Source organism: Schistocerca americana, chromosome 7 (assembly GCF_021461395.2).
Source record: "Schistocerca americana isolate TAMUIC-IGC-003095 chromosome 7, iqSchAmer2.1, whole genome shotgun sequence".
In the NCBI taxonomy this organism is placed as follows: Eukaryota; Metazoa; Arthropoda; class Insecta; order Orthoptera; family Acrididae; genus Schistocerca; species Schistocerca americana.
The window spans coordinates 145,517,031-145,537,094 of record NC_060125.1 but is presented as its reverse complement, the minus strand read 5'-3'; the positions used below and the strand labels follow the sequence as shown (position 1 = coordinate 145,537,094).

Here is a 20,064-nt window from a genome sequence, read left to right as displayed (position 1 = left end):
CTTTTTTTATTATCATCATTTGTTGTTATAAGAAACAAAAAGAACAAAATAAGTTCACTACTTAACAAGAACACATTTCTTGTGACAATAGCAACAACCAAAAACATGATATGAGCAGGAGAAATGTCTCTAACATATATTTTGAACTTTATTAAATCAGTGCATAAAAAGTAGCAGCATAAGACTATCACATAAATAGTAATCACATTGTGATATTTTTCACAAAGCAAATGTACCCATAGGCCTGCCTAGCCACGCACTATAGTCAAAGATTACAATTGTGATCCTCAGGAAATGCAAATAAATAATTAAAATACTGTACATAAAAGGCATCCAGTGAAGGAGCCCTGGATTTCAAAATTAAATATCTCAAAAACTATGACTGATAGATGCAACAAATGGTATGTTTATCGTAAAAAGCTGTAATCATTTTATATGGAAGTTTCAAAATAGTTAAAAAAGCTGCTAACAGATGTCACAGTAATCACGATATGTACTCCCCACAAATCGTATGCTGAAGCTCAGAGTGGTTGCTTCTACCATTGCAACATGTAAGGTGGTCAGCATACTGACAGAAAAGGTGAAATTATGTATTCCATAGAACAACATGTTTTTCTGGTACTGGAACACCACCAGTTATAATACAACAAGGTACAGTTTTCAAACGTCATTTAAAGTTCCAGAAGGACCTGAAGTGAAAACCATCAGTAAGTTCTTCACCAAATTCCAATGGACAGGCAGTGTTGGTTGATGATTCAGCATGGACTGCTGGCCCTAGGCAAACTGTAGTTACTCCTGAAAATGTAATCATTGTTCCTCAAATTATTCAGCAAAATACACAGAAATCCTTTTTTTCCATAGCGAATAAATCTGGTCAAGTTGTAATTGACAAGTCTTCTGTTTGGATAAAATGGTTACACACAATCTGGGTTTTGGGATGTAAATCTCTTTTTCAAGTGACTGCAGATGGGATTTACATCCTGAAACCCAAGTTATGTGTATGATTTTATCCAAATAAATGAGTAGTCAAGTACAGCTGGAGAGGATTTATTCCTCATTAAAAATTTAACAATAGTTGTGGATGTCCCACAAAGAGTGTATTATACAAGGAAATCTGTCTGAAGAATTGAAGCACAGACTGGTTTGAAGCATTCCAGCATACAGAAAATACTGGGACACAGCCCTCACACATTTCCATTCAAAATACAAAGCTACCAGCTTGTATCAGTATGAGCTGTGTGACAGAGGGCTGACTATGTGAATCAGATTCTCACAAATACTGATAATGAGGGATTGATGTTAGTGGCATCTGTCTCAGATGACACTTCCATCAGAATAGAGTCATGAATAAACAAAACTAGCAATTTTGGGGTTCCAAATGTCCCCAGTTGTGTGAAGCAAAGCCACTGTATGCTCCCAGAGTTACTGTTTGGCCTACAGTATGCAGCAGAGGCATTGCTGGCCCTTATTTCATGTGAAAAACTATCACTAGTGAACATTACATTCTAATTAGGGAACAGTTTGTCACCACACCATTTGAGAATCAACCAGTCACCACACTGCATAAAACACAGGTTTCACTTTCTTGATGAATACTTCAGGAACAGAATCATTGCATTGTATTATTGCAACTTTACTGGTGCAGGCATGGATTGGTCTCCATATTCACCTGATCTGATTGCTTATGACTCTTTTTGTGGAACACATTTATAGACACTGTCTACCGGAATCACCCCACCCTGGTGCCCGAGCTTGAATTGGCAGTCTGTGTGCATCTGAGTCTGTTTCCATCAAGAGACTACATGATGTGATGGAAAATTTTATTGTTCATTTGCACCACCTCTGTACTTTGAGTGGTGGACATCAGAAAAGATTGTGATGTGATGCAAAGGCTGCTTGGAGAATATGAGTTTAATTATACATGCTGATATTGTATGAACTGCATAGCAAACAGCACCCTCTGTTGGTAGCCTTTCAAAACTATTTTGAAACTTCTGTATAAAATTCTTATAGCTTTCACAATAAACATACCTGTTCTTGTGCTCATCTATTGATCTTAGTTTTCAAGATATTTAATTTTGAAATCAAGGACTCCTTTGCTGGACATGCTGTACTGTTGAGTTTTCTAGGAAGATAGTTCATTCCAGAGCAGCTGCTAAAAATTACAAAATAACATTGTTAGGCACTACTGTTTGAAAGGGAATATTATATAACTTTATTTGTTGTACAATTTCAGTGGTAGAAGTCCTTGTATGTAAAGAAATCTGACACAGCAGTGATAAATTTCTAACTACAGTCTCAGGAACACATTTTTTACACAGCTGTAACTATTTTTTATTATTTTATTTACCACACAATCATTAATTGCATATCATCTATCTGAGTAACTCACCAGTACTAAGAATTTTTTTCCAACAAACAATTTTCATTTAACATGATCATCTAGTAACAGCGAGAGCATTTTAAATTATGAAAATGATATCCTTTACTGAATAAAGATTTAGCGGCCCACCCGGCTTTGCATGGGCAGCATTAAGTATCTATGGCCAGACAACTTACTACTTCTTTGTAATATGTAGTCAGGAGTAAGATAATTATTTTTCAGAGTCACATTTTGCCTCACTTTCAGGAGGAGTTTCCAAAGAGCAAGTTAAAGCATTATGTTCTTGAGCTGCTGTAAGTCTCACTTGATGATCTTTTTGTATTCTTGAAATCCTGCAGTTTCTTAGCTGGTCTAATGTATCAAAAAGAAGTTACCATTTTCTAGGCATTTTTATTCATAAACAAAACCAAATCAAAATGTAATAATTAGGTACCCAAATCACAAAGCAAATTCATTTTTTCTAGCCAACAGCTCAAATATAAATAAAACCTGTCAAAAGAGGCAAAGCAATTTCATTACACTTTCAATACACAAAGCAAAATCAGTAAATTTGTATATCTAAACCAAGTCACTTCAGTGTTAGTTTGCATTTGTAAACATATGAGTTTGCTTACTTCAGTCACTGACAAACTTCTGAAAATACTTCTGTCATTGAAGTAACAAATACTAACAGTGTAAACTATTCATTCTTTGGTATACCATGAAACTAACAGCACCATCTATGGACACCATGAGGATTGTATCACATCCAAACTACTAAGCTGAGTAGACCCTAAAATTTTAAATGAAGATACCTTTTTCCCATGATCCAAATTTTATCAAATAAAACCTATATGTTGCCCCAAGCTACACTCAAGTTACCTGTGGAAACACTACTTTTTTTTTTTTTTTTTTTTTTTTTTTTTTTTTTTTTTTTTTTTTTTTTAATAGTCTTATTATATGCTGTTACACTCCTTACATCACCTGCAACCAGTTTTTGGTAAATATTTTAATGCAAAAACAACAGTTTTAAAGTTTTATTTTAGTACAGAAGAAAACTTTTGCTACATTTCAGGTCTCCATTTATTCGTTAACTTGTATGAACTCTGTACGCATTTGATGTGACTGTTTCTACAGCATGTCAGATGCACTGCCCGTTTCTGCTTATTGTTTCTCAGTGGCTTTCTTGGCATCACTGAATTACTATCTACACATAGCTTGTGTACTTTCATTTCTGTGCCCCACTACTGTTCAAATAAAAGCTGTACCACATCAGTGCATATTCTCCTGTGAGCTAAAGTAAACTGTGAGAATTGCGTTTTTCAGTGAGCATAGGACTGCAGGATATCCTCCTTTCTGTGCTTTCAAATTACATTGGCCTGGAAAGTGGACATTGGCAATAAGATAAATCTTTCAGCTTTCATTACAATGCAGCAGGGTAACGTAACATGCCTTAAGGGTACATATCAGGACCTTTGTCAGGAGTTGCAGCTATTTGTAGCAACCCTTATCTCCCAATAGTCACCTCTTTCAGTGAAAAATGAAAAAAACATTTATGTACCTGCAGAATTCCATTGAAATACAGGGTTAGCACAAAGTCTTGCCCTGATAATAACAATTTATTACAGAATAACCTTTTGACGTAATAATTTACATTTGATGCAATTACATAGGTTAGTGTTACTAGTTGGGGTTTTTTTTTTTTTTTTTCTCCCCCTCCCTTGGTAGCTCGGAGAATGTTGAGGCAGTATTCCAGTTCCCGCCAGGTGTTTCATAACTTGTGTTCTGTCACAGTACCCACAGCAGCTTGTATCCTAGCCTTCAGTTTGTCGATATCAGCAAGTGGTGTGATGAAGAATCTGTCCTTGATATAGCCCCAGAAAAAAAAGTCAAGGGGCTTAATGTCTAGAGAGCGGGGTGGCCAGGGTGTTGGACCGTTCCTTCTAATCCACTGATTCAGAAATGTTTCATTCAGGAAATTACACACTTTCAAAGTCCAGTGGGTGGGTGCCCCATCTTGCTGGAAAATTATCCATGGCTGATATTCTTCTAACTGTGGGGCAATGAACTGTTGCAAAACGTCTAAGTAAATGTTAGCAGTAATGGATTTTTCTGTGAAGAAAAATGGTCCAAAAACCTTGTTATGCATGAGGGCTCAACAAACATTTACCTTTTCACTTTCTTGCATGTGGAGACTCTGAACCCAATATATGGACATTATGTCTATTTACCATTCCACTGACATGAAAGGTGGATTCATCAGTAAAGCATATACAATTTAAGTAATTGTTGCAACAAAAATCCTGTTGAGAATCTCAGTTGCAAATTCAGCATGTGTCAGCAAATCATTTGCTTGCAAGGCCTGCATGATTTGCACTTTGTAAACACTAAACCTAAGCCTTTCATGAAGAATCTTCAGCACACTTGCTTGCAGTATTCGAAGTTCACGTAATGCTTGACGAGTTGATTTAGATGAACCCCCATTGAAATGATTGCCAAACATGATCAACAGTTGCATCACTCACACAAGGCCTGCCACTTTAAGGACAACCTTCAACGCTGCCTGTTTTGTTAGACTTTGCATACCATCACTTTATTGATTTAATGCCAGGACTTTTTTGTTCTTATTTATCTTTTATTTCTAATTTCCTTACTTTTTATGTGGTATTTATTTCATGACCACCCACACACACCCCTGACAGATTCGACATTGACACTGACACTGACAGAATCATTGAGATGCTGTAAGGTGCCTTGTATCCAAGGTCAGCAACTAACTCAGTAGGGTGTCTAATGCATGTTACCATCACTGACAAAGAGTGTAGTGTGATTGATGTCTTCTTGTTCCCACACTACACAATATGGTGAGTCCATCCTCCCAGTACATAGATGTCACTAAAATTTCTGCTCATTCTGCTTCCACAATTGATTTTACTGCAGGCATTTAATGTAACTGTGTGTTTCCCTCTCAAGGTAGAATCTATGAATGAACAGCACATATCCTTGGTGGCCTTTGACCTGTATAAATATTATCCTGCCAGCTACTGTAATACTCCATTCACATGGCCTCATGTGCTGTTATATAGTCAGGTAACATTCATAGCTTTAAGTGTGATCAATTATACCTCAAACGTATTCCCTTAGTACAGTAACTTTGTTAAATGTATCTTATTGTTAAGATTTTTAACCTCCATATAAACTAAGATTAGAGGGCAGTGCTATTTTGTTTACCCCTTTTCTACCTGTATACTTTTACTTAAACTTTTAAAATGGTGGTGTTTCACCAAGCTCATTATTTCAGTCAGCATATAGTCTTTATGGAAACATGAGTTCTTTTAATATACCCTGCATAATCTCATATGTACACAATTTGTAGTAAAGAGGGCGTACTTGGCAGGGAAGCTACTAGATCTCATTGAAAATTATGGACATCCATACCTATTACAGAAGTAGAAGTACTTGTATGCATGTATGTATGTAAGGACGGATAGAGGGAGGGGGGGGGGAGGGAGGTCAGACGGACAGAGGTGGGGGGGGGGGAGGTCAGACGGACCGAGGGGGGGAGGCCAGACAGACCGAGGGGGGAGGCCAGACGGGCCGAGGGGGAGGGGGGGAGGCCAGACGGGCCGAGGGGGGGGGGAGGCCAGACGGGCCGAGGGGGAGGGGAGGCCAGACGGGCCGAGGGGGGGGAGGCCAGACGGGCCGAGGGGGGGGGAGGCCAGACGGGCCGAGGGGGGGGGAGGCCAGACGGGCCGAGGGGGGGGGAGGCCAGACGGGCCGAGGGGTGGGAGGCCAGACGGGATTGAGGGGGGGAGGCCAGACGGGCCGGGGGGGGGAGGCCAGACGGACCGAGGGGGGGGGGGGGAGGTCAGACGGACCGAGGGGGGGGGAGGTCAGACGGACCGATGGGGGGGAGGTCAGATAGACAGGGGGGGGGAGGTCAGGTGGACAGAGGGGGGGAGATCAGGTGGACAGAGGTAGGAAATGCCAATGAGCAAAGAGACAGGGTGAAGGAGTGGACAGAGAGACTGACTAATAGAAGACTGGAATAAATACATACCTGCGCAGTGCCAGCTACTATACAGCAACAAAACAGATTACTTAAGTCACATCCACATAAACTTCTAATCCTTTGAGTATCCCGACTATCTCTGTGAACAAGTTGCAAAGGAGCACCCTCCCCCCTCGGTCCGTAAAGTACCAAATATCATCTTGAACTGGAACAACTTCACTACATCCTTCATCAGAGGCTTGATTACTTATTGTCATTCTGAAACCACAATTCTTCCTACCCCTCCCAGAATGATATCCTGCTGTCCACCCAATCCATGGAATATCGTAGTCCACCCCTTTGCCACAACTATTCTCAGCTCTTTGTTATTTGGGTGGTACTGATATACCACATACACACATACCGGCTTGGTTGTGATATCTACTCCAAATTTCACATGGCCAAGCCTATCAACCAGGTGCCCATCCAAATGTATGGCAAGTTGTAAAACTGTGGTGAAGAGCAGAGTTCACACCCCAGACAGGTTGCAGAGCAGAGCATGCTCTAAATCAAATAGCTGCTTCACAACTCTTGCCATCCAGGTTCTTACCCCTTGTATCAACCACTCTGAATCAATCTCTGCTAGCCCTCTTCCTCCCCCACATCACTAATCTTGTGCTCATACCCTCTTTTGACACATCTCTCTTCCTCTGTTCAACCTTCTCCTCCAAATTTACACTTCTGCATCATTGCACATTTGACATTACAAACAATTCCCCTGTCTCTGCTCACAGCGAGCTCGCTGCTGCTAATTCCTATACCATGAGCTTACTGCTCGTCCCCCCCAGCTGTTGGCTAATCTTCCCCAACTCTCCCTCCTGCTTCCCCTCTCCTTTTTCATCTCATCCATCATAACCATGCATGCTACTCAAGCATCAATGATTGTCCACTGTAGTTGGTGGCCAGAACCTCACAACCATGCAGAGGCAGGGGTGTGTGTGTGTGTGTGTGTGTGTGTGTGTGTGTGTGTGTGTGTGTGTGTGTTGCACATGGCATTTTCAATATCAGTGCATTTTATAACTTTTTATTATGCATTCCTTGATTGTCTGGTTCATAAAAATACTACAAAATAGCAGTAAACTTTATCACTCTAAATAATCTCTAGATACCTCGGTCAAAACCAATACATAAAAAAATGGGCATTTTAATTTCTATTTACAAATATTGCTTTACCATATATGAAAGAACTTCAAAAAGTATTCTAGATATGTCATCCCATGCTAAGCTCATTGGGCAACACTAGTGGCACATTGTCAGAAAAGTGTATATGTTCTGGGCTTCCTGCAGACAGTTCTGCTGTGGTGTGGTACAGGTAACAGGTGCATCACAGTGGCTGATGTGAAATGCCATTGCTACTGGAAACATCCTCTGAATGTGAAGTATACTGGACAGTATAATTATTGTGAGTACAATGTCTAAACTGCACACAGGTTCACTGTGAAGTTCTGTGGGATGCAGACCAAACACAGTGTTTCCCTAAAAGATTGTCCCAGTTTCAATGATATATTGTAACAGTTTAACTTAGCCTATTTACAATACATTATACATAAAACTGATCATAAATTAACTTAGTTTTTCTTACAAATGTTCAATATGTGCACCTTTAGTTACAATGCACACCTCCATCCTAAAATCAAATTATTCCCACACTTTGGTTAACATGTTCAGATTGAAACTTCCTGGCAAATTAAGACTTTGTGCCACATTGAGACTCAAACTCAGGACCTTTGCCTGTCACAGACAAGAGCTCTATCAACTTAGCTACCCAAGGTTGGGTAGTTCAGTTGCTAGAGCACTTGTCTGCAAAAGGCAAAGGTCCCGAATTTGAGTCTCAACCCGGCACACAGTTTTAATCTGCCAGGAAGTTTCATAACAGTGCACACTCCGCTGCAGAGTGAAAATTTCATTCAGGTTGAGATTAATCAAACATTAGCCTCACCAGTTCTGTGTCCCAACCCTGGCAAATCATTTGATGTTGATGGAACGTAGACACAGTCTTTCATAAAGTCCCAAAGGAAAAAAAGTCACATGGTATGAAGTCAGGTGAACATGGAGACCAAGGAAAAACCATGAGCAATCCAGTGCCCTGGGACTTTAACTTTCGATCACTTTTGTAAAAAGAAATGCCTAAGACAAATTTCATAACAATGAAAACAATTAATTACTGACAAATTTTTTAATTGGATAGATTAAGAAAGTCTACTCACTAAGTGGTGGCAGAACACACACATATAACACTGTTGTAACTGGCAAGCTTTCAGAGCCACTGGCTCCTTCTCCAGACAGAATGGTTGAAGGGGAAGGAAGAGGGGTGAAGGAAAATCACTGGAGAGGTGTAGGAAAATGTGTAGATTTTGGGAAAGTCACCCAGAACCGCAGGTCAGGGGAGACTTACTGCACAGGATAAGAGGGGAAAGAGTGATTATTGGGAACTGCATCGGACGAGATTTTGAAACCTGAGAGCTTAAAGGTGGAAGACAGGGGAATATGCAGACAGAGATTACTACATAAAAATCATACATGAGTTAATAAGAATGGAAAGCTACGTGCATTGTACATGACAGAGGTGGTAGGGTAGTGGTGAAAAATAGATGCATAAGACAATGAAAAATGCAGAAAACTAAAATGGAGTGAAGCAAAGAGTAGTTACAGTGAATAAATGCTGAGACAGAAGAAATTAACATAAATTAAGGCCAGGTGTGTGGCGAGAATCAAGGACATGTTGTTGTGCTAGTTTTCACCTACAGAGTTCTGTGAAACTGGTGTCTGGGGAAAGAATCCAAATGGCATGTTTGGTGAAACAGGCACCAAGGTCACGAACATCATCATGTTGTAGAGCATGCTCTGCACCAAGTTATTGCAAGTTACTAATATACACCCACTGCCTCTGCCCATTCATCCTAATTGATAATTGGGTGGTAGTCATGCTGATGTAGAAGGCCGAACAGTGTTTACATAATGGCTGGTATATGAGGTGTCATTTTGCAGGTGGCTCTCCCTTTGATAGTATATGTTTTGCCAGTTACAGGGCTATTATAGGTGGCGGTAGGAGGGTGCATAGGGTAAGTCTTACAGCAGGGATGGTCACAGAGGTAGGAACCATAGGGTAGGAAGATGGATGCAGAAGGAGCATAAGGTCTGACAATAATATTGCAGGGATTGGGAGGGCAACGGAAACCTATTCTAGGTGCAGTGGGCAAATTTCAGACAGAACTGATCTTATTTCAGGGTATGATTTTAGGAAATCATGGGCCTGTCAAAATAGCTGATTAACACATTCCAGATGACAATAATACTGAGTCACCAATGGTGTGCTCCAAAGCTGTTTTTTCGAGGGATCAGCACTACCAGGATTCAAAGTGATGGCCCAGGAAATCTGCTTTTTAACTATGCTGGTGGGGTAATTAAGTGCAATGAAGGCTGAGTGAGAATAGTGATTTGTTACTGTAAAGAGTCTGAATCCCAACAAATATGTTCGCCTCAGATGTCTAGGCTGTACAGGAGGGAATGTTTGACATGAAAAGGATGGCAACTGTCAAAATGTAAGGACTGTAATTTGTTGGTAGGATTAATGTGGATGGAAGTGTGTAGCTGGCCTTCAGTGAGGATGAAATCAACATCAAAGAAAGTGGTGTGGGATTCGGAATATGACAATGTGAAATTTCACATCGAATCCTGGTACTGCTAATCCCGCTAGAAAACAACTTCGAAACACACCATTGGTAACTCAGTATTATCCTCATTAGAAATGTGTTAATCAGCTACTTTGACAGGCCCACGACTTCCTAAAATCATGTCCTGAAATGAGATCCATTCTGTCTGAAATTTTGCCCACCACACCTAGAACAGCTTTCTGTAGCCCGTACATGTCATTTACCAGTGGCTATGTAAACACTGTTTGGCCTTCTGCATCGGCATGACTACCACCAAATTATCAATTAGGATGAATGAGCAGAGGCAGAGGGTGTATACTGGCAACTCGCAATATCCAGTTGCAGAGGATGCTCTACAACATGACAATCGTGGCCTTGGCCCCTGTTTCACCACATGTGCCATCTTCCCCCAGACACCATTTCTCAGAACTCCGAAGGTAAAAATTAGCACTACAACATGTCCTTGGTTCTCGCCACCCATCTGGCCTTAATTTACATTAATTTCTTCCATCTCAGCGTTTTTTCACTGTAACTACTCTTTGCTTCACTCCGTTTTACTTTTCTACATCTTTCATTGTATTACCCATCTATTTTTCACCACCCACCTCCCACCTCTGTTACATGCAATGCACTTAGCTTTTCACTCCTATTAACTCATGCATGATGTTTATGCAGTAATCTCTGTCTGCCTTTTACCCTGTATTCCACCTTTAAGCTCTCATGTTTTCAAATCTCATCTGATGCAGTCCACAACAATCAGTTTTTCCTTCTTGTCCCATACTGTAAGTCTCCCGACCTGCGGTTCAGGGTAACTTTCCCAAAATCTACCCCTTTTCCTAGAGCTCTTTCGTCCTTTTCCTTCGCCCCTCTTCCTTCCCCTTCAACCTTTCAGACTGAAGAAGGCGCCACTGCCTCTGAAAGCTTGCAGTTATAACCATCTTTTATGTGTGTGTTCTGCCCCCACTTGGTGAGTAGATTTTTTTTATCCATCCAATTAAACAAATACAGGTTTTAGGTTCACCTTCAAATTGGACAAAGAGCTGTTCTTGGAACATATCCAGGTAAGCCACATCCGCTATAGTAGCTTCAGCAGAAAATATATATATTGGTGGGTACACTTAATGTCAGGACACAGCACAGAAAACAAATAGTAGAAAAGCAGATGCCAGACAGATTCATAAGAAGAATCTAAAGGAAATGTAATTCAGCCACTAAAGAAGCAGCTTATAAAGTGATTGTTCACCCAGTTCTTGAGTATTCTGCATCAGTTTGGGACCCTTGCCAAGTAGGACTGACAGATGAGATAGAGGAGATTCAATGAAGAGCAGTGTGCTTCACCACAGGATTGTTTAGCCTGTATGAGAGCACTATAGAGATGCTCAAAAGATTCTAGTGCCAGATGCTACAAGAGAGGCAGCTTGCATCATAGAGATGCTTACTACTGAAATTTGGAGAGAGTACTTTCCACGAAGAGTCCAATAACATTTTACTTCCTCCCAGATATGTGTCATGAAATGACCACAAGGAGAAAATTCAAGACATTAGAGCTGGTTGGTTGATTGTGGGGGTAAGGAACTAAATGAGGTCATCAGTCCCTTGATCTATTAGTGGTGCATCCAGAAGTAGAGACATCCACTGAGAACATTTTCTGATGTAGTCAGGAGATTCATAACAGTGAAAGTAAGAAGTCTAAATGTTCTGTACAATCAATAATAAAAGCAAAAGGAGATAGGGAAGTCAGCAGGTGGGCATCCCCAGGGCTCTGCATATGACAGGAAATGTCCCATCCACCCAAAGCTGTTCCATCCAGTCCACTACAGTCAAGAGAGCCCACTATTCAACAAAGTGCAACACCCAGATTACACAGAACAACTGCTGGGATAGAAACTGAGAAATAAAAATTGATAGAGGGTCTTGAAAGCCCCAGTCATGGATGGTGAGAAACCTGATGTCACCAAACAATATCATACGTCTGTGACAAGGTGTTGGCTTTTAGGAAAAACCTGTCAGATTGCTGTTTACAGCTTAAGCAGATGGTCATTTGTGGTTCATCCCTCCCAGAAACTGCACTGACAGGGAGACAAAAGTTCCCAAAATTCAAGAATCCAGCATAATCTGTGGGCAACCTCCTTTCAAGCAGCTAACAGAGTATGTTGATAATGACAATCAGCCAGTAACTGTCAAAAGATATTGGGTTTTTGCCTGGCTTAAGGATTGGGACAATTATGCTACCTTGCCATTGTGAGAGGAAGGGCCCTTTGAGCCAAAGATGGTTGAAGACCTGAGGAGATAATGCTTTTGAGGAACATCTAGATACTGAATCATCTGATTGTGAATTGAATCAGGGCCTGGGAGTGTGTTGTGGGCCAAAGTAAGAGCTGGAAGTAGTTTCCTGTCAGTTCATTGTTCAGTATAGAATTCAGCTTGATGGGGAGTGAAACATAAGGGGATGTCGTTAACATGTCACTTCTGCAACAGAAAGGTAGTTGGATATGTATAGGAAGACAATGACAATGCTGTCACAGACTGGGTCACAAGGTGTTCTGCAAGACCTGATGAACTGATACAAAGGCTCAGTGTGATGGTTGATTTGTCTGGTGGTGGCAAGGAAATGACTGGAAAGTGGTCACTGTTACATAGGTCATCATGTAGTGACAAATGTAGCAATGCTACAAGATTAAGGTATGAGATCATTAAAGTGAGAGCAGAAAAGGTACCAGGAGTTGCACTGAATTGGGTAGAAGAACCATCACTGAGGAAGCACAGGTAATGATCTGTGAGAAGCTTGTCAATCAGAAGGCCCTTATCTGATGAAGTACTCGCTCACAGGGAGTAGTGTATGCTGAGGTCTCCAAGCAAGAGAAAAGGGGAGCTGGTCATGGGAAGTACTCGGATTAATATGGACCCATACCAGACATGATTAACAGGGGATATTGAAAGTATTCAGACAGGGGCAGCACAAATGGTCACAGTTTTATTTCATCCATGGGAGAGTATCACAGACATACTGAAGGAATTGAACTGGAAGGCCCCTGAAGATAGACAAACTATCCCGAGAAAGTCTATTAACAAACTTTCAAGAACCAACTTTAAATGATTACTCTAGGAATATATTGCAATCCCCTAGCCTATGTAACACTCACATAGAGATCATGAGGCTAAGATTACAATAATTACTGTACGCACAGAGGCATCATTCTTCCTTGATCCATAAGTGAATGGAACAGGAGAAACCCTAATAACTCTTACAATGAGACACACCCTCTGCCATGCATATCACAGTGGTTTGCAGAGTATAGATGTAGATGTAGATGTTATGATCCCCAGATACAAGCATTATGGGTATTTACCTTATCACTTTGATGAAAAGTTGCCTCATCACTGAAGTCATCTTCCCCCTGCAACATTCCACTTACGCTGTTGTACCACCTGTACCCAGTTTGGATATACTTGTGTAAAGGTTCTGTTAAAACCTTCCACACTGTCATCTTTGGCAGCTGAACTTCAAGACTTGCTTTCCAAATAGACTTCTTAGGACAACTAAGGTATGATGCTCTGACATGGCCAACATCCTCTTCAGACCAATAGACTCCTTGGTCACTCCATGCTTTTCTCTTTACATACATGTCCAGTCATTTCAAACTTACTATACCACCAGTAGACGTTTTTGTCACATTGGGGATCACAATTAAACTTTAAATGAAATGCATGCTGAACTGAAATTACAGATTCACTTTCTGTAAACTGCATAACATGAAACACTTTATACTCAGAAGTACCCATTTTGTTTAGGTGGTGCTAGCAGGAGAACATCATATGAGTACTTGTAGATTTGCTTATCTAAAACTGTGAGCTACTCATAAATTGTGACATTTAACCAAAACTCTACAATGCTTACAGTTGCTACTATTAAAATTTATAACTGGCACATTCTTTCATGGGCACACTGTACAATGTCACGACCACCCAGAGCAAAACAGTGCCAACAACTCCTTCAAGGCTTCAAAACACAGGTGACACTGATTGGGAAGAAAGGCCATCAAAATTGACAACACACAGTGGTGTACACATAATCGAGGAATTGATTCATAGCTATCGCAGATTTTCTGATAATGAGGGTTATCACACAGAATTTCTCTAATAGCTTTGCCAGTGAGGAGCAGATTTCTATCATCAAGGAACTGAAATATTGGTAGTCTGTTTGCAGAAACTAGGTGACTGTGTTGCAAAATTGTGTCTTGTATCATTTTGAAGTGTACAGCAGTATTCAATAGAAGTTGCTTAGACTGCCATAATACAGTGTAACCTACTTTTAGAAGTCACCCCGTACATAATCTATCTAAATTACACACACTATTGTTCCAGGGTGTCCATATTTAACAATTTTTTTAAGAACTAATGCTCAAAATATCCATCATTATATTTCCAACTTCCAGTTCATTCATATTCTAAATATTACAGGGCAACCAAACCAGGTTCTTAGTTTCAGTCTCCTCTCTATACTTTAAAAAAAGTCCATTGAGTAAATTTAAAGCTCAAATTTCATATAAAAACTGGATACACCAATTTGTTGTATCAAAATACTAACCCACAATTTGTTGCTCTCTTTATGTGTGTTGTGGCCGCGTCAGACACATGCATGTAAGCTGTAAGAAATTGAGAAACATTCTCAGTGGCAAATCAATACAAAGTTTTAGTAGCATGACAAATGGAAACTTGCACAAGTTATCTTATACACAAACTTACTTCCTGGGAAAACTGGTACATTTAAAGAAATTTAGGCAACTAAAAGGCCAAAGGCAAACACAAACCACACTACAACTCCAGTTTCCTTCAACAGATGTTTGAAGTCTGTAACATTGAAACAGTTGGTACAATACAATGATTTGTGTATGATTTCAGGATTGGCAACAAGAGGAGAAAAGCTGACAAGAAATTGTCTGTGGTAACTACAACCGTGTGTACAAGGAAGAAAATAAAATAAAAATCATTTTATCCTCTAATCAGTCTGTGCTTGATTAAAGTCATATAATATTCTGATAAAGTGAATACAATAAAAAAAGCTTTCACTACTCAACCAAATAAAACATGGTGAATAAAGAAATCATTCAACCTCCTCATAAAACTTCTAAAAACATATAGCTTTGCTACACACACACACACACACACACACACACACACACACACACACACACACACATCACATTTCCATTGAAGTTATTGTTGGAAGGAAGACTAGTGTTTAATGTCCTACTGACAATGGGGTCATTAAAAATGGAGAACATTGTGAGAACGAGGACTGACAGGAATGGATATTGTCCATTTCTTTTCGAAGGAATTACCCCAGCACTTTCTTTGAGCGATATGCAGAAACCACACAAAACCCAAATACAGATGGCCAGACAGTTACTGAACCCTAATTGTCCTCAATATGAATCCAGCATGTTAACAAATGTGAAGACATTAGAGAGATCAAAATATCAAACATACAGCAGTGAAAGAATTCACTGCATGTGGATTTTCTACCTAGGAAATCCCCTAAAACTGCTTAAGTCCATGGGATGAAGAGGACAGAAGTAAATTTGTAAATGACTGTCAGGTAAGTGGTTTTTTTTGCAGACAACAGCTTCCCCTATTTTCCAGACCCTCAATGTGTAATTTCTTGCTATGTCTTCACCGAAGACAAAGTTTCGATCCCAGAGGTGCTGCACCAAAATTCTGGCTGTCTATTTGCTGAAGAGTATCTCTAACAGTGTTAAAAGCAAGTTAAGTTATAGTCAGCCCAACTTTTCTTGAGACGTGAGCTGTTCAGAATGTGGAGAGGGAAGGGGTTAGCAATTTTGGAGCCCTGGGATGTGAAATGTTGCAACAGGTAATGAGCGAAGACCTTACTCGGTGCTGACAAAATTTGCAGCAAGTGATATGTTCTGACTTCTTCCTGTGTTAGAAATGATGCACGGAGAAACATAAGGTAGAGAAGGTAACTTAGCAGGTGAATGTGGATTGGGGGTAAGAAAATAAGGAGGAAGCCGCCTGGTATAATTTTGCACAGAGCACAACTTAATCATAGCTAACACTTGGTTCAAGAATCACAAAAGAAGGTTGTACACATGGAAGAAGCCTGGAGATACTGACAGGTTTCATATAGATTATATAATGGTAAGACAGAGATTTAGGAACCAGGTTTTAAATTGTAAGACATTTCCAGGGGCAGATGTGGACACTGACCACAATCTATTGGTTATGACTGTAGGTTAAAACTGAAGAAATTGCAAAAAGGTGGAAATTTAAGGAGATGGGACCTGGATAAACTGACTAAACCAGAGGCTGTACAGAGTTTCAGGGAGAGCATAAGGGAACAAGTGACAGGAATGGGAGAAAGAAATACAGTAGAAGAAGAATGGATAGCTTTGAGGGACGAAGTAGTGAAGGCAGCAGAGAATCAAGTAGGTAAAAAGACGAGGGCTAGTAGAAATCCTTGGGTAACAGAAGAAATATTGAATTTAATTGATGAAAGGAGAAAATATAAAAATGCAGTAAATGAAGCAGGCAAAAAGGAATACAAACGTCTCAAAAATGAGATCAACAGAAAGTGCAAAATGGCTAAGCAGGGATGGCTAGAGGACAAATGTAAGGATGTAGAGGCTTATCTCACTAGGGGTAAGATAGATACTGCCTACAGGAAAATTAAACAGACCTTTGGAGAAAAGAGAACAACTTGTATGAATATCAAGAGCTCAGATGGAAACCCAGTTCTAAGCAAAGAAGGGAAAGCAGAAAGGTGGAAGGAGTATATAGAGGGTCTATACAAGGGTGATGTACTTAAGGACAATATTATGGAAATGGAAGAGGATGTAGATGAAGATGAAAGGGGAGATACGATGCTGCGAGAAGAGTGTGACAGAGCTCTGAAAAAACTAAGTTTAAACAAGGCCCTGGGAGTAGACAACATTCCATTAGAACTACTGGCACCCTTGGGAGAGCCAGTGCTGACAAAACTCTACCATCTGGTGAGATGTATGAGACAGGCGAAATACCCTCAGACTTCAAGAAGGATATAATAATTTCAATCCCAAAGAAATCAGGTGTTGACAGATGCGAAAATTACCAAACTATCAGTTTAATAAGTCACGGCTGCAAAATACTAACATGAATTCTTTACAGACAAATGGAAAAACTGGTAGAAGCAGACCTCGGGAAAGATCAGTTTGGATTCCGTAGAAATGTTGGAACACATGAGGCAATACTGACCCTGAGACTTACTTTAAAAAATAGATTAAGGAAAGGCAAACCTACATTTCTAGCATTTGTAGGCTTAGAGAAAGCTTTTGACAATATTGACTGGAATACTCTCTTTCAAATTCTGAAGGTGGCAGGGGTAAAATACAGAGAACAAAAGGCTATTTACAATTTGTACAGAAACCAGATGGCAGTTTTAAGAGTCGATGGGCATGAAAGGGAAACTGCGGTTGGGAAGTGTGTGAGACAAGGTTGTAGCCTCTCCCCGATGTTATTCGATCTGTATATTGAGCAAGCAGTAAAGGAAACAAAAGAAAATTTCAGAGTAGGTATTAAAATCCATGGAGAAGAAATAAAAACTTTGAGGTTCGCTGATGACATTGTAATTCTGTCAGAGACAACAAAGGACCTGGTAGATCAGCTGAATGGAATGGCCAGTGTCTTGAAAGGAGGATGTAAGATGAACAACAACAAAAGCAAAATGAGGATAATGGAATGTAGTCAAATTAAATCAGGTGATGCTGAGGGTATTAGATTAGGAAATGAAACGCTTAAAGTAGTAAATGAGTTTTGCTATTTGAAGAGCAAAATAACTGATGATGGTCGAAGTAGAGAGGATATAAAATGTAGGCTGGCAATGGTAAGGAAAGCGTTTCTGAAGAAGAGAAATTTGTTAACATCGAGTATAGATTTGAGTGTCAGGAAGTCGTTTCTGAAAGTATTTGTATGGAGTGTAGCCATGTATGGAAGTGAAACATGGATGATAAATAATTTGGACAAGAAGAGAATAGAAGCTTTCGAAATGTGGTGCTACAGAAGAATGCTGAAGATTAGATGGGTACATCACATAACTAATGATGAGGTATTAAATAGAATTGAGGAGAAGAGGAGTTTGTGGCACAGCTTGACCAGAAGAAGGGATCAGTTGGTAGGACATGTTCTGAGGCATCAAGGGATCACCAATTTAGCATTAGAGGGCAGCGTGGAAGTTAAAAATCGTAGAGGGAGACCAAGAGATGAATACACTAAGCAGATTCAGAAGGATGTATGTTGCAGTAGGTACTGGGAGATGAAGAAGCTTCCACAGGACAGAGTAGCATGGACAGCTGCATCAAACCAGTCTCAGGACTGAAGACCACAACAACAACAACAACAATTATATCAAGCCCACAGCACAAGATTAAACAATAAGCAGTTCAATGCATATTGGCTACTGCAGTATACATTGGCAGCATTAGCTCTCATCATGAAGACTTTTGAATTCTATTGACAAGTTTGTATATGGGCACCCTCCTGTAGCATTACTTTTCCTCAACAGAAGCAGTCGATACCGGAAATATTTTCGAATTTTGAACAGGATAATATTATCTCAGCTGTGTTTCTAAAAAATTTCATACGATTTTGTACACTCTGGGTTGTATTACACACTAAAATGTATAAAAATTAATTACTCTATTTTCGTTGCTATGATTGAGATGTACTTGCTCTGTATGTATAGCTATTTTTTTTTTTTTTTTTTTTTTTTTTTTTTTTTTTTTTTTTTTTTTTTTTTTTTTAGATACATTTGAAGTTAAGAAGTATTTGGCACACTTAAAATTTCTATTATTAATTATGCAATCTGATGCTATTATGTTTTTTCTGGATTCATTTATAAAATAATAATATAAATTAATAGAAATTCATTTGTCAAGAAAATTTGTAAACCCTTGGAACATCATTACTACCGCAGAATGAAGTAGTAGTGGGCATGCCTCCTATGTGATCGGATGTGTTTTTATATTTGGCAAGAACAATATAATTTTGGCTTTGTTAATGTGAAAATTCAAAAGACAGTGTGATACAGAGAAATGTGAGAGAATAAAATATTTGTGAAAAAAAATACAGTGTAAGCAATTCTTCAAAGTTAATTATGTCAATTGCAACCATGAGATCCCAAAATGTGAAATTTTCAGCTTCAAGAATCAGGCCCTAGACGTGAAGAACTGGAGCCAACTATGAGAAATGAAGATAAGTAAAAAGTTTATTGTAAATCTTACTCCTCTCGTAACTTATTACAAGAGTTAACCATAAAGACAGTGATAACAACAAATTGTGGGAGGGGTGATTACAAGTTCCAAGCAGTATTACAGGACTCAGACCTCAAGAAATGTTAGACTATATATCAACCATATTGCTTGTAGATAGCAACAATCGATCTTAGGCAACATAGAAGGAAATCCTATGGATTTCCCATCTGTTCTCCAAGTGTATTCTCTCTAAAATGCACGTTTTTAGGTATATGAAATTACAGGTTTGGCACAAAAAAGCTACAAAAATTAAAATATATTTTACGTAAACAGTACAAAAGTTTGATTTTGATTGAATTCACACTGCATAAAGGACAGATATTCAAAAATTTTAAACCCAATGTTATTAAAGTTTTAAACTTGTCCTTTCATAAAACCTTACTAAAATATTTCTCCATAAGAAAGAAAGCAGACTTTCTGTGTGTTGGACATGGAATTTCTAACAATTCATAACACTCATTAAACAGAATATTTTGAGCCTTAATTTAAAAAATGAGTACAAATTATATAAACGTGCCATATAATATATTTGTTGCAGTATTGCCACCATTACTTCTTTAAGAAAAGCTATACATCTGATTGCATTATCAGTTGTGGGAGATTATTTTGGGTGATCCTCCAATGACACCAAAACTGCGCTAATGCTGGTGGTTAATAGAGAATCTGTATGACTGTTGAATTTACAGTTTGTCA

The 20,064-nt window shown here is 39.3% G+C and overlaps 1 protein-coding gene across 1 annotated transcript in view; it reads right to left on the bottom strand.

The window, feature by feature from the left end:
- Window positions 1–20,064, bottom strand: part of LOC124622014 (modular serine protease-like) — a 276,840-nt gene that overhangs the window by 192,571 nt on the left and 64,205 nt on the right. The window contains exon 2 of the mRNA XM_047147565.1: window positions 14,655–14,712. Within this exon, the coding sequence (XP_047003521.1) occupies window positions 14,655–14,712 (58 nt within the window). The remainder of the gene's footprint in view (window positions 1–14,654; window positions 14,713–20,064) is intronic.